Raw genomic sequence first — 15,987 nt, forward strand, 5'->3', positions numbered from 1 at the left:
ACTACGCTTATTGGCCAGTTTACGTCACTTGTTCCATAATCCTGATTTTCATACTATTGTACGTGCAATTATTTTCCCCTATGTTGACTATTGTAATAGTCTATTGTTAGGTCTTCCTAACAGTTCTCTTCACCCTTTACAACTTCTTCTCAATTCTGCTGCAAGACTTGTTTCCAGTTCTAGTTGATTTGATCATGCTACACCAATTCTGGCTAAAATGAAGTGGTTGCCGATTCGAGAGCGTATCTGGTATAAAATCGCAATGACTACCTTTAAACTATTAGGCACAGACTCTTGCTCTTGGTCGAATGCCCTTTTAAGGATCTATAAACCCTCTCATGAATTAAGATCTTCACAACGTGATTTACTAGATGTTCCTTTCATACGTCATGCCCACCTTGCCATGACCAGAGAGACAGCATTCTCTGTAGCAGCGCCTACCCTGTGGAGCTCGCTGCCTGTAGCTCTTCACCTCCAAGATAATGTAAAAAATTCAGACTCCTGTTGAAGGGCTTTTTATTGTAGCAGGCCTTTTATTGATTCTATGTTCTGATCATCTAATTCATGTTTTTATTGTTATTGCTGAGCCATTAATTTTTTTATGTACATTTTTATTGTAAATCGCTTAGGCCTTCATGTGTTAGGTGATTAATACATTTTAATAAATACAAATACAAAAAATACAAATATATGAACAAGAACACCTAGACCTTGCAATAATAAAAAGAATCCACTCAAAAAAGTATTAATACAAACACTGATACCTAAAAACTATTAAAATAACTCTACAATATACCAATTAAGAAGACTGGAGAGAACTAGTTTTGCCATAAGCCTCTATAAAAAAAAAAAAAAAAAGAAAGAAAGTCTTCACTGCCTTTCTAAAATGTACAAATCAAACCCCTGATAGCTTCCAGGAGAGCATTCCATAATGATGATCCACCACTGAGAAGGCACCCTCTCGAGCCTCATTCAGATAAATCAGCCTAAAGGAAGGAGCATCAAGCAGAGACTTGTTGGTAGAGCGAAGCAAATGATGAGTGTAGATCTTAAGAATCAAATGAATCCAAGGTACATTATTGTTATTTAAATGCTTGTGAACCAACATTACAATCTTATATTTGAGTCGCCAGACTTCCGGCAGCCAGTGAAGAGACTGCAGGACTGGGGTAATGTGATCACATCTGTAATTCTCGCAGCAGGGTTCTGCACTATTTGTAAAGAACACAATTGATTCATTAATTTTACCTTCATGGCAGCTAAAACCTGAGATCTCCAATGTAATAGCTCAGCCCTGGAAATGTTCGTGTTTTATGGACAGTGAAAAGTCAGGGACGGTCTGTGTTCTGTATCATCAGAACCTTGAAAAAGCATCAGCTGAGAATAAATACAGCGTGCAGGGGATCAATGTCATATTCTATGTCAGTAAATCAGAGGAGTGGAAGGTATGGGTTTTTTTTTTTTTCTTTTTGTTTGCCATCTGACTAGTTAAGATGATTTCTCACTGGGGGGAGCTGCTTCCACATAAAAAGATCACAGGCATTAAAATACAGCGGAAGCCGTGCTTCCTATTCATGAAAGATCTATATGAAAAGGGGACTATTAGAGGTGCATGGAGGAGGGTGAGGATTGGTTCGCATGTAAGAAGAGTGCAGTTAAACTGTAACAGGGGAGACACGTGAGATGCAGACTACAAGAGACTGCCTAAAATAAATTCCACTCCAGGATTTTGTGCTGACTTTGGATTCAGATTTTTTTTTTATTTAATTGGCATACCAGTTTGTACATGTGTTGCCAAAGTAATACATACTATCACGAAAGGAAAGTTACAGATACTGTCTCCTTAATCAGCAGCACCTGTAACTTGCTGGCAGGCAACTTAAAAACCGCTCAGTCTTTGACTGAAAAAGTAAAGCTGCGGAAGGTTGCTTTTAGTGGAAACTGCTGGAAAAGGCTGTTATTAAAACACTGGAGTTTGTTGAGTTTATAATATCTGTAAAAACTCCAGTGGAGTTACAATTATTTTCTTTTAGTTGAAATGTTAAGAGGTTTTTACCTGCTGGAAACCTAACAGAAGGTGGTGAAGCGTGACAAGCTGGTGGCTAAGGCCAAAGGGATGCTGGGCTGCACAGAGAAAGGCATAACCAGCAGGAAAAAGGAGGTGATAATGCCCCTGTACAGGTCATTGGTGAAGCCTCATTTGTGTTCTGGAGACCAGGACAGGATGGAAGCGTCCAGAGAAGGGTGACCAAAAGGGTGTGGGGTCTGCAGCAAAAGAGTTATGAGATGAGATTGAAGGACCTAGATACGTATATACTGGCAGAGAAGAGGGACAGGGGCAATATGATACAGGCCTTCAAATACCTGAAAGATATTAGGAATGCACAGGAAATCAAACCTTTTTCGATGGAAAGAAAACTGTAGAACAAGGGGTGATAATATGAAGCTTCAAGGGGGTTGATTCAGGACCAACGTCAGGAAATATGTCATCACAGAAAGGGTGGTGGATGCCTGGAATTCCTTCCCAGAGAATGTAGTGAGGACAAGGAGAGTAAGCAAATTCAAAGGACATGGGATCAACACAAAGGATTCCCACTGGCCAAATGATGGAGACGAAGAAAAAGATAACAACCTGTGCTGACTGGGATAACCTGCACAGAGCAACAATTACCCTAAGAATATACAAAAAAATGTTTGCTGGGCAAACTGGATGGACTGCTTGAGTCTTTTTCTGCTGACATGCACTATGTTACACCCCATTGCAGATTACATTTTATGTTTCATTTTGTTCTGTAAGAAAAGCTTATGGTGGGGCAAGGCAGCTGCCTAATGAATGCAATCCACTTTGAAGTAAGTGCCTGAAAGGTGGAATATAAATCTAAATAATAAATATTATATTTTCTTTTGGATCTTTTGGTTGTTGCTTATTGTAATGGTAATACATAAGGTGTACTACTCTGCTTGCCTGAACTAAGTTACAGAAATAAAAGGTTAATAAAAACAAAAACTATCTATATAAGGTGATACTTTTTTATCAGACAAACAATACTTTTCTTGACTAGCTTTTGAGAGCTAACACTCTCGATCCAGAGCTAAATACTCTTGACTCTGAGAACCTGAAATGTCCTAAGGGGCTGCGGACAACTGGAAATGCAAAATATCTAGTACCCTGCATGGTGATTTTCACCCCCACTCCTGCACTAACCACTTGGGGTCTCTTCACACTGATTACATATAAAATTAAGTACACTGTTCTTTGAATAAATTGTATTATTAATTCATCACAATGTATGAGGTCAGTGATTCCATTGTTGTTTATTTATAAACATTTGATAATCCACCTTTCCCAAAAGGCAGATTACAATCATATTTATAATTAAATTCCAGTTATATTTGCATCTCAGTTTACAATGAGCAAAGGAAAACAAGAAAGGAAGAGCATATAAGCACAAAGTGGAGACATATTGATGAGGGGCATATAGAATGTGATTACTGGAGCAAGGGGGATCAGAGTGATCATTAAGGAAAGGTAGAAAATATGGTAGTAGTGTGTGCCCACTAGATGGGAAGGAGAACAAGGCAATAAGATACAATATTGCAGATGAATTGTGAAGGCAGGCACATAGTGCAAAGCAATCAAAGTAAAAAAGGAAGTCTGGCTTTCCTGATGAAATTCTTGTCATTAGAGACAGGAGAGAGTCTCTTGCTATCTTTGACACAGTGTATAGGTTGGCAATGTGAAGAATGAGCAAGATTATTGTATATGAGGTCAGTGATAGGAGGAATAAGTGAAACTCTGTCCCAGTGCATTGGGTCAGCTCCCCTAATAGAGCTAATAGGAGACCCTTAACTCCTTCAGCTTGTTCGCTCCCTTGTATACCCTTATTTCTTTCAACTGTCATACATACAGACAAGTGAAGTTCTCTTCTGCAGTCTCCTCTGATGTGTAAGAGTACATCATAGGGGCCAGGGGGGAGGGAAAGAATCAGAAAACCTCAGTGCTCCTCCACTCACTTCCTGCTCTGGGCAGAGCGGCAGACACAGAATACAGCAGGTGCAGAGCAGCCTGAGATACCTCTCGCTTCACAAGGGAAAGTGCCTTTGAATGAACATTAACAAGAAAAGGAGAAACTTGGAGTTCATAGTTGTGTGAAAAGCATGATGAGGATGGAGACTCCTAAACATATTCTAGGTGTCATCGTACTGGTACTTCTTTTTAAAGGTAAGATAGATTTGCTATTGTTTTAAAAAATAATTATGTCAAACATCCACATATAGCTTGAGGTTTAGTTTATAATGTTTCATTTATGGGACATTGACCCAAAACTTGTTTCCAAGACAACTTATTAGTATGTGTTCAGGAAAATATTTCTCTCTCATTGTACATTCATAGAGCAGAGGAATGGTGAACGTTAGAGAGAGATAAAGAATCAAAACATGCACTAGACAAAGGATCACACATGATCTCTAACCCAGTAACAACAGAAGAAAAAATAGATGAGATTTGACCACATCAAGTGAAAAACAGGGCAAATGTACTGTATACCTTAATCAACACATGAAGATCCTGAGCCCAGGTGGCCCATAGCATATTAGATCCAGGGAGAAAGGCTGAAAAAAAATTAATACAATTGATATGCAACCTGGTAAAGTAGAAAAACAATCCAGGGAGGCCTAACACATTTCCACTGATATGGCAGGGTACGGGTGAAGGGTCCAGATTGACAAATGGAGATTTGTATTATTAAAAAGAAATAAATCGTCCCTGCGTGCTAATACTTAGTATTTATTTATTTATTTACTTACATTTTTGGCCACACAAATTCAATGTAAGTGCTAGGTGGTATATATAACACATAATACAATTTAATATATAACAATAATAAACAATAGTAAATGTCACAAAAGTATGTAATCTAAAATAAAATAATAAAATGTATCAACGGAAAATGTAATGAAAAACCAGCTAGCATCTCGAGTAGTCACTCCTAGTAGCCAACCCCTTAATTTTAAAGCCTTTGCTGTTGTGCAACAGTTTTGTGAGCCCCCATTTTTCAATTGGTACCTATCTCTGACTTTAGGGTTTTTTTTCCTCCTAATTGGGGTCCTGCAGTTTATTGACGTGTAATGATATTATTTGTTTCCTTTCCTCCGCAGGTGTTGTTCCTGAAGGTAAGAGATCTACACTTAAACCCTCTTCATGCCGACTGACAGTCCTTGTGATAGATGGGGCTTTACTCTTATAGACCTGGCAGAAACTTACTCTAGTATTTATTTATTTAAATGTCTAGCCCACCCCATCCCCTTTCCAATAAAGGTCAAAGCGGCTTTAACAACAACAAAAGTATACCCAGTACACAAAATATTTAAAACAAATATTACAATAAAAAAAGAAAATATATAAACAATAATCAAATATATTCTTCATTTGAGAAGCTTAAATAAAATAGCTGCTTAAAACAGATAAAGCCGATCTGACAGTATAAATGAAACCATAGAAATAGTTAACAGCAAAAAACAAAGCCCCAGCTGAGATGGGATGGTAGTAAATGTGGAATCTAATTAATCATCCAGGGTCAACAAGCAAACGAATCCTAAAAGAAATATTTTATTTATTTTTATTTAGACATTTTATATACTGTTGTTCCATGTAAAGATCACAACAGTTTACAATAATGACATTCATAGGTATAAATCAGCGAAAGCGATGTGTTACATATAGGAAGTAGTCATAAGCAGGCGTTAATATCTATCAATTGAATTGTTTAATTAACTGTCAAACTGTGCGGGGCGGGGGTCGCAACTAATAGCACTGGAGATGAGAAGCTACAAAGTTACAGCCAGATGGGTATAAAGCCTCAAAACAAATAATTGTAAACTTGTTCGGCAATGCCGCTATAAATCGTGCTAAGCACCCTATCGGATAATAAACGCTTGCCTCTAATAACGTTGAAGCTATGAAGGCGTCTTAAAAACCAAAGTAAAAAGCCGGGATTGTATGACCTTTCTGACTGAGGAAGGTACCGTAATTACGAGCCAGGTGAGCTTCTTTTGGAAGATTATTCCAAAGCCTAGGGGGCTGCACAAGAAAGGGATCTTTTTTTTTTATGGTACTTTGCAATTTTACTTCCTAAAAACGAGGGAGTCTGCAGTAGAGCGCCATGCACTTGATCTTAGTTAGTGATGGTTTATAACTGTGCAGGCTCTCTTTTAAATACAAGAGGCCTACATTATGTGAGGCTTCATGAGTCATTGACAACGTTTTAAAAAATAATCATTGGAGAGACCAGAGACGGCCAATGCACATTCAGGACCATTGGGATTTCTTGGTAGTGAATTCAAGGGGATCCTTTGTTTGTCAAAGCGTTTTTGCACAGTGAAGGGGGATTTACAAGTGAGGGCTGCTTGCACGGAGTCTGATTTCCAAGCGCCTCCTTGGATTGCAGGAGCATCTTGCCTCTTTGCTGTCATTGTCAGAGTGCCAGCTGGTGACAACTAGAAGAGGGGGCAAGGAGGTAGCCCAGGGCTGTGGGGATTTGGGGCTTTCTGTAGTCAAAAGGCATAAAATCGAGCAGTGTTGTAACAGGCAGGGGCAGGGGAAGCCTGTCAGGTCCTCTCATCACCCTGCAGAAAGGGGGAGTTTGGAAATCAAAGCCCAGCACCAAAGTGGTGCTGCTGGCCAGGCCCAAAGCCACTGGGTGTGCAAATCGTGCAATTGCACATGGTGGCACACTCGGTGGGGCGGTGTCAGGAGCAGGGAGAGGCCTGTGAGGCTACCGGTGGACCCCATTCCACCAGCGGCCGAAGAAAGAAGGAGCCTGTTCTCCTACTCCTTGTTGGTGCCAGCGTTCACTGTCCAAAACACAGGGAGCTAGCACATTTTCTATGCTGATCTCGCAATGCATGAGATCAGCATAAAGGAAGTGCTAGGCTCACACGCATAGGCCAGCACATGAGGAGAAGCAGCAGAATGGCCCTCGGTGGTGTGTGTGAATGAATGAATGAATGAATGAGAGCCTTACTGGGGTGTGGGGGTGTGGTATGTATGAATGAGGGCCTTACTGTGGTGTGTATGAATGAGAGTCTTATTGGGGTGTGGGGATGTGGTGTGTGTGAATGAGAGCCTAACCTGGGGGTGTGGTATGTGTGAATGGGAGTCTGACTGGGGGGGTGGTTATATGAATGAGAGCCTAACTGGAGGGGGGGGGGGTATGTGAATGGAAGCCTGACTGAAGGATTGTCTTTATGTGACTAGGAATATGTGTGGGGTGTGTGTTTCTGTGTGTATTTCTGTGTGCATGAGAACCTGACCGGGGGGGGGGGGGGGGGTAGGAAGTGAATGAATGGAAACCTGCCTGGTATGTGTGTATGTGTGTGTGTGTGTGAATGGGAGCCTGCCTTGGTGTGGGTGTGTGTGTATGAAGAAAATTTGTGCTGCCTCACTAATCCGTGCCTTATTCAGGATAACTGGAAATAAAAGATTTTCAGATAAGGAGAGCGGTGAATTTTCCATCCTTATTAGTTTTACTTATTGGAGATCTGTGTCTGCCATTTTGAAATAATTTATTATTATTTGGGACATTTTTTAAGTTTTGTATGAGCTCTTAATTATTGGAAGTTATTTTATTTCTTAGATCATTATAAAAAGAATATTTCCAAATATGGTTTTACTAATATGATTGATTTATATTCCTTGATATTATTGTTTGATGAATGATTTATGAGGACTGGCAATGTTTCTGTTTTTCCATTGCATTCCATTACATTGCATACAGAGTCTGGCTTGTTGCGGTTTCCGGTTCAATTTCTGTTTACAGTTTATAGTCTCTTTGTTCTCAGTTTGGTGAGAGTGAGTCTATGTTCTGTATGCTTAATTGAGATGCAGTATTCTGTGTTAAAAAAAACAAAACAAGTAGGGGGAAGCACAATAATTGTTCACACAGGGCAGCAAAAATGCTAGCACCAGCCCTGCTGCCAGCTGCACTGACCATCATCTGTGTTCCTTTCCTCCCCAACCATGTCTGCCTTGTTGCTAACCAGTTGAAGTTGAAGTGAAAGTGAAAGAAGCAGGTGGAAAGGTGACCCTAGAATGCACAACAGGGTCACAGAATGCCATGAGGTGGACTAAAGACGAGATAGTCCAGGAATCCAACAAGTCGGAGCTGGGGCTGGGCCCAGAGCTGAATGATCCAAGAGGGATATACAAGTGTGAAGACATGATAAATGGCAACCGAGGGGTCCTGCAGGTGTACTACCGCAGTGAGTGCCCGTCCCTCTGATATCTGATCATCCCATCCATCTCTGGCTCTCTCAGCCATCAGTATTCACTAGCCCCCACTCTCTCTGACTCCCATCTCTCAGCTCAGTATTCACTGGCCCCCACTCTCTCTGTCTCCCGTCTCTCAGCTTATTATTTACTGACCCCCACTCTCTCTGACTCCTGTCTCTCAGCTCAGTATTCACTGGCCCCCACTCTCTCTGACTCCCATCTCTCAGCTCAGTATTCACTGGCCCCCACTCTCTCTGTCTCCCGTCTCTCAGCTCAGTATTCACTGGCCCCCACTCTCTCTGTCTCCCGTCTCTCAGCTCAGTATTCACTGGCCCCCACTCTCTCTGTCTCCCGTCTCTCAGCTCAGTATTCACTGGCCCCCACTCTCTCTGTCTCCCGTCTCTCAGCTCAGTATTCACTGGCCCCCACTCTCTCTGTCTCCCGTCTCTCAGCTCAGTATTCACTAGCCCCCACTCTCTCTGACTCCCATCTCTCAGCTCAGTATTCACTGGCCCCCACTCTCTCTGTCTCCCGTCTCTCAGCTTATTATTTACTGACCCCCACTCTCTCTGACTCCTGTCTCTCAGCTCAGTATTCACTGGCCCCCACTCTCTCTGACTCCCATCTCTCAGCTCAGTATTCACTGGCCCCCACTCTCTCTGTCTCCCGTCTCTCAGCTCAGTATTCACTGGCCCCCACTCTCTCTGTCTCCCGTCTCTCAGCTCAGTATTCACTGGCCCCCACTCTCTCTGTCTCCCGTCTCTCAGCTCAGTATTCACTGGCCCCCACTCTCTCTGACTCCCATCTCTCAGCTCAGTATTCACTGGCCCCCACTCTCTCTGTCTCCCGTCTCTCAGCTCAGTATTCACTGGCCCCCACTCTCTCTGTCTCCCGTCTCTCAGCTCAGTATTCACTAGCCCCCACTCTCTCTGTCTCCCGTCTCTCAGCTCAGTATTCACTGGCCCCCACTCTCTCTGACTCCCATCTCTCAGCTCAGTATTCACTGGCCCCCACTCTCTCTGTCTCCCGTCTCTCAGCTCAGTATTCACTAGCCCCCACTCTCTCTGACTCCCATCTCTCAGCTCAGTATTCACTGGCCCCCACTCTCTCTGTCTCCCGTCTCTCAGCTCAGTATTCACTAGCCCCCACTCTCTCTGACTCCCATCTCTCAGCTCAGTATTCACTGGCCCCCACTCTCTCTGTCTCCCGTCTCTCAGCTCAGTATTCACTGGCCCCCACTCTCTCTGTCTCCCGTCTCTCAGCTCAGTATTCACTGGCCCCCACTCTCTCTGACTCCCATCTCTCAGCTCAGTATTCACTGGCCCCCACTCTCTCTGTCTCCCGTCTCTCAGCTCAGTATTCACTGGCCCCCACTCTCTCTGTCTCCCGTCTCTCAGCTCAGTATTCACTGGCCCACACTCTCTCTGTCTCCCGTCTCTCAGCTCAGTATTCACTGGCCCACACTCTCTCTGTCTCCCGTCTCTCAGCTCAGTATTCACTGGCCCACACTCTCTCTGTCTCCCGTCTCTCAGCTCAGTATTCACTGGCCCACACTCTCTCTGTCTCCCGTCTCTCAGCTCAGTGGCCCCAGACTATCTCTCTGCAATTGTCCTTGTTTATGATCTTTCCTCTAACTTGTAATTTTATTTTATTGCTATTATTGGCATTATATATTTGTCTTGTATTCTTCTTCTATTTTTTAACCACTTCATGTATTACTTTGGCAATGCATGTACATATTGTCAGACTAATATTTCCTGAATCTGAATCCATGAGTATTCAGTGTCTGACCTCTCTCTTTTTGGTCAGTGAATATTCAGTGCCTGATGGCTCTCTAGAATTGTCTATGTAATCCTCTTTTCTGTAATTTTATTTTATTTTATATAACTGTTATTAGTAGTAGTCTATCTTTTTCTTTATTTTCCTCTTTTATTTTCTAACCACTCTATGCATTGGGTTGGCAACACATGCACAAATTCTCAGGCTAATAAAATGTCCGGAATGTGAACCAGAGAGTGGGTATTCAGCACTTAAACGACAGAGGAGGGTGGCACCAAATATAGATTAACCAAAGTATTGAGGCATGAGCTTTAGAAGACCAAAGTCCACTTTACCATGGAAAGTGCATGCCTGAATAAATTGGTTATCTATAAGGTGCCTCCCACTTCTTGTAATTTTTGCTACAACCAGACTGACCTGAAAATAGATTCAAGCTAGTCTCTGGCTGTTTTCTCATAAACGTTTTATTAATTACAGGAAAACAAAACGGAAGAAACTCTGCTTACCTTAGTAGCTCTCAAACCCCCCCCCCCCCAAGACAGCAATGCAGTTCACAGATCATCAGTATTGGCCTTCCCTAGGCTTCCTTCTCTTCCCTCCTGGGCCTTGCTAGTTATTCCCCCTTTCCTAGGGAAATGCCCCAGGACCAGGGGCTGTTATAAGGATTAAGGTGGACTAGGCCACATCCCTGGAGTCGGTTCTTTAAGGTATTTTGGGGGTTTCTCCTGTATACTCTTTCACACAGTGCCTGATGCGCTCTCTCTCTCTCTCTCTCTCTTCTGTCTCTCTGGTGAGTATTCAGTGCCTGATGCTCTCTCTGTATGCTTAGTGAGTTTTCAGTGTCTAATGCTGTCTCTTTTTTCTGTCTGTTTGGTCAGTCAGCATTCAATCTTTGACTCATTCTCTTTCTTCTCTGTTTGATAAGTGAAAATTAATTGCCTGTCCTCTCTCTCTGTCTCTCCTTCTGATCAGTGAGTATTCAATGTCTGTTACTCTCCCTATGAGGAAAGGCTAAAGAGGTTAGGGCTGTTCAGCTTGGAGAAGAGACGGCTGAGGGGGGATATGATAGAGGTCTTTAAGATCATGAGAGGTCTAGAATGGGTAGATGTGAATCGGTTATTTACTGTTTCGGATAATGAGGACTAGGGAGCACTCTGTGAAGTTAGCAAGTAGCACATTTAAGACTAATCGGATAAAATTCTTTCACTCAATGCACAATTAAGCTCTGTAAGGAATTTGTTGCCAGAGGATGTGGTTAGTGCAGTTAATGTAGCTGTGTTTAAAAAAGGATTGGTTAAGTTCTTGGAGGAGAAGTCCCTTAACTGCTATTAATCAAGTTGACTTAGAGAATAGCCACTGCTATTACTGGCATTAGTACCATAGGATCTACTTAGTTTTAGAGCTTGCCAGGGACTTGTAGCTTGGATTGGCGTGATGGACTCTTGGTCTGACGCAGTATGGCAATTTCTTATGTTCTTATGTCTCTTTTCCCTCTGGTTAGTGAGTTTTCAGGGCCTCTTATTAGTCAGTGAGTATGCGGTGTCTGATGCTCTCCCTGCCTCTCCTCCCTCTGGTCAATGAGCATTCAGTGCCTGACATTTTCTCTGTTTCTTCTCTCTCTAATCTGTTTATATTCAGTATCTGATACTCTTTTTTTTCTCTCCTCTCTCTGGTCAGTGAGTATTCAGTGTCTGACCCTCTCCCTGACTCTTTTCTCTTTGGTTAGTGATTTTTCAGTGCCTCTTATTAGTCAGTGAGTATTCGATGTCTGACCCTCTTCCTGTCTCTTCTCTCTCTGGCCAGTGAGTAGTCAATGCCTGATGTGCTCTCTTTTTTTTTTCTGTCTCTTTAGTCAAGTGAGTATTCGGTGTCTAACGCTCTCGCTGTCTCTTCTCTCTCTTGCCAGTGTGCCAGTCCTGCATAGAATTCAACCCCGGCACGATCTCAGGGCTACTGGTCGCAGATGTGATTGCCACCGCGCTCATTGCGTTTGCTGTGTACTGCGTTACCAGACCGGACAAAGGTCGATCCTCCCGAGGTGAGAGAGAAGGACCACCTTTACTCCGTCCGTATCTTTGCAGTGCTGGCTGTGCCCTATTGTTTGTGTGCTTGATGTGTGCCCGTACATTGTACTACCAGTGCCAGGCCTGGATTTAAGCGCAGGCAACATAGGCACTTGCCTTAGGCGCCAGATTTTTGAGGACGCCAGAGACCCAGGCCAAAGAGGAGTGCATCTGAGTCAAGGAGGAGCCTGCTCCCCACCGTCCATGTCAAAGGACTGCTGCTGTGGCACTCTGGTGGGGAGGGGAGAGGGGGGGGGAAGGACGTCTACTACGTTCCGATCTCTGGGGTCTCCCACCTCCCACACTGCCTATAGGTGCCAAACTGTTAAATCCAGCCCTGACTAGTGCCTGTGCATCGAAGAATAAAAAGCAGAGGCCGTTACAGCAAATAAAGATCACGTTGCCCATCTACTCTGCCCATTTTCTCTTCCTGTTGCAATAGGGCAGGTCCGGCCTGCCTGAGCTCTAATGTTCCATTCACTTCCTCACAGCTAAAGATCCTCTGGGCTTCTCCCCAGGCTTTCTTCTTGAATTCTGTTACTATTTCTGCCACTATTACCTCTTTCTGCTGCACACGGCTGGTGCTTCTGCTTCCCATGCTGTCCAGTCTGGTGCCAAGGACCTTGCAGCCCCAGAGAGGGCAGCTGTGCCATTCGGTGACTCAAGGGGGACCTGAGTCACCCTGTTGAGATCTATTTTCCAAAGCTATTTAACCGAGAAAAAGGGCTGTCTGACAAATGCCCGCCCTCAACCCCATTAAAAATATGTGCGGGGGTTCCACAATGTGCCCACTCTTAGTGTCCCCAGGGTTAGATTGCATTTTCAATTCCATGTGTATTGTTTTCCATTGAAAAAGCACCAAGAGAAAAAGCAGGTGCCAATGTCTTGAGGGTGCTTTCCCTCAGCTGCAGTTTTCGAGATGATAGTAATGTACTTTCATTTTGAAAATTGTCTCTAAGTCCAGGGGCAGACTTTGCAGCCATACAGCCCTTTTTATGGTAAGCTGTCTGATAGCCAGAAACCAGCTATGATTATTTAAGATGTTACTATTGAGTCAAACATTCCCATCCCCCACCCTTTCAGCATTGTATCGTGACCTCCTGTTCTAGAACATCCTCATCAATGAAAGTGATTTCCTTCTTATGTGTTATTCATACCTTTGGGGATATAGACCCTGTTACATTTTGCAGGAACTTTTCTAGGCTACCTCCTCTTTTGGAGGTGCAGCTTTCAGGACTGGATGCAATACTCCAGCTAAGGTCTCACCAGTGACCTTACGGTGGCATCATCACCTCCTTTTTTTTTCTGCTGGTTATACACCTCCCTATGTAGCCTAGCCAGGGCCATGGGAAGAGACGGGTGGCCACCCTGATCACCAGGCCAATGGTGCCCCACACCACCACCACCTCCACCACTGTCATTGCAGTAATGGTGCAAATAAGTTCCTCCTTGGCCACTCCCATGCTGCTTCGTCTTCAAAGGAGGCTGTATCTTCAGAAGGCCTTGCCTCCAGCTGACCATATCATCAGAGGAGGACTCCCCTGGTTGGCTGCATAATTAGAGGAAGCTCCCACCCCCAGTGGGCAACATCAGAGGAGGACTCCCCTCCCCCACCCATGACTGCCCAGGGTGCTGTTTTGATCATAGCATTTCATTGGTTCTGGCTACTGTCTTGTTGCACTGTTTTGCTTCCCTGAGATCATCAGATCTCATTGGTGCATATCAAATCTCATCCTTCATCATGTACTGCTCCTTTGAATTTCTCCACTCTAAATTCATGACCATGCACTTATTTGCATTAATTCATGCTTGCAAAACTTTAATACGGTGGTGCCTATGTGCAGTTGTGTATGTCTGGGCAATGGTAACTGTACAGTGGTGTGGGTCTGGGCAGTATTGTTGGTATCTGTGCAGTGGTGTTGGACTGACAGTGGTGTATGTCTGTGCAGTGGTGTGGGTACCTGGGCAGTAGTGTTGCACATCTACATTTACATGACTTCTGCACATATACAGTGGTATCTCAGAGTCAATTGACGCTGGATTTCTTGGCATTGTTGGCAGCTGGGTGACAGTTGGAATCCCACTACTAAACTCTGGACTATTTTATTTTGTAGCATCTGACAAACAGACTCTGATCCAGCATGAGCAGCTGTACCAGGTGAGTTGCAGACAGGCAGTTGGAAACCACATTTACAGCAGTTTCTGCTGAGAACTGGTGGAAAGCTGGACTCTGCCAGAAGTGTAAGATTGGGGAGATGTGTACAGATGTTGACAGAGAGGGCCACTGCTCATTCCTGTCACCTCCTCTGACTGCAGAGTCATGCTGCTGCTTCCAGCACTGCCCATACACTTCTGAAGGAGGTTTATTGTGAGAAATCATCCCAGCCCTCTGCACTTCTTTAGCCTCAGTGTCACAGGTTAAATGCCCTCTTCCTAAGGTAGGGGCTGTGACGTGTTGTGTTCCAGGGCTCTGTGGATATCCCCTGATGTAAGAATTGGAGTTGCAGGGGCACTGTCTTTGCTCCATTCAGTCTTTTCCCATTTCCTGAGGCATGGGAGGTACGGGCATAGGTCTGGTCTTGTGGCTTTCGGCATGCTGCCTTCTGGTCTTTGTAGTGCTGGTTCTGTGGGTGCATTGACCTGATCCTTCAGAAAGGATGCATGTTTTCCTTCTAGGGATATACTTGGCTGCAGTTTTCTCTTAATTTCCCTGTCACTGATGCTCTTTAATGATTCTTGGATATTACTTGGGGGAGACTCAGGGTTCTGTATCTCTCTCTTCTGCAGCCTCTGGGAGATCGGGGGAACAGTGAATACAGCCACCTGTCCACAGCCAGAACCCGCAAGTAAAAGAGCTGCAAGAGCTGTCTCCCTGACCACTGCAGGAAAAAGAACTTTCTCCCTCTTTCTTTTAACATTCCCACTGGTCTAATGGAACTTAACATGTGAAAACAATTAGATATATAAAATAGCTTTACAAGTGGCATTTCCATCTTTGACATCCTTGTAAATCAGTCAAGAATTTGGTAACTGAGTAGGTGTGATGTCACTGATCCTAGAAGTGAGCAGGCGTGATGTCACTGACACTGGGACTCAGCAGGTGTGATGTCACTGATACTTTATCTAAATCTTAATGAGTGCAGCATTTTGTATTCTATTAAGGAAAGGAAAGAGGGGTGCTATCATTTTTATTTTGATAAGGGACAGATCTCCTGATATGACTTTTCTATACATCCTGTAAATAAAAATTGTTTTTGAACTGAAGCAAAATGATGACTTGAGTCTTTGTGATGAGAAAAACATCCCTGTAAATGTGTGCAGCAGTCCAGCATGCCAAGACATGTGCTAGTGATCCTTAATGTATCTCATTGATCCAGTACCCATAAATATTGGTGAGTGATCCAATACCTCAATAATGCAACACCGCAGAATATGTGCCATGGGCTGTAAATGTATAGCAGAGATCCAGGACCCTTCAAAGTTCATCGGTGATTTATTGCTCAAAACATGTGCCACTCAACGCACAATTAAGCTCTGGAATTTGTTGCCAGAGGATGTGGTTAGGGCAGTTAGTGTAGCTGGATTTAAAAAAGGTTTGGATAAGTTTTTGCAGGAGAAGTCCATTAACTGCTATCAATTAAGTTGACGTAGGGAATAGCCACTGCTATTACTGGCATCAGAGCATGGGATCTGCTTAGTGTTTGGGTACTTGCCAGGTTCTTATGGCCTGGATTGGCCTCTGTTGGAAACAGGATGCTGGGCTTGATGGACCCTTGGTCTGACCCAGCATGGCAATTTTTTATGTTCTTATGTTCAACCCAGCACCCCTAAATGTGCACTTGTGATCCAGCACCCCTAAATATATGTCAGAGCTAT

At 43.6% G+C, this 15,987-nt stretch overlaps 1 protein-coding gene across 1 annotated transcript; it reads left to right on the top strand.

Annotated features, from left to right (window-relative positions):
* Window positions 1-4,000: 4,000 nt before the first annotated feature.
* CD3D (CD3d molecule) lies at window positions 4,001-15,375 on the top strand. Its single transcript, XM_029573978.1, has 6 exons — window positions 4,001-4,222; window positions 5,158-5,172; window positions 8,041-8,259; window positions 11,955-12,086; window positions 14,226-14,269; window positions 14,899-15,375. The coding sequence occupies exons 1-6, from the start codon at window positions 4,159-4,161 to the stop codon at window positions 14,959-14,961; spliced, it is 537 nt and encodes a 178-aa protein (XP_029429838.1). The 5' UTR covers window positions 4,001-4,158; the 3' UTR covers window positions 14,962-15,375.
* The last annotated feature ends 612 nt before the right edge of the window (window positions 15,376-15,987 follow it).

This window comes from Rhinatrema bivittatum, chromosome 12 (assembly GCF_901001135.1).
Source record: "Rhinatrema bivittatum chromosome 12, aRhiBiv1.1, whole genome shotgun sequence".
NCBI lineage: Eukaryota > Metazoa > Chordata > Amphibia > Gymnophiona > Rhinatrematidae > Rhinatrema > Rhinatrema bivittatum.

Bases quoted from the DNA above. Each gene is read 5' to 3' on its own strand.
- CD3D (XM_029573978.1), top strand. From the start codon at position 4,159: ATGATGAGGATGGAGACTCCTAAACATATTCTAGGTGTCATCGTACTG. The intron at 12,087-14,225 runs GTGAGAGAGAAG...TTTATTTTGTAG, and splicing joins CAAAGGTCGATCCTCCCGAG to CATCTGACAAACAGACTCTG. The intron at 14,270-14,898 runs GTGAGTTGCAGA...TCTCTTCTGCAG, and splicing joins AGCATGAGCAGCTGTACCAG to CCTCTGGGAGATCGGGGGAA.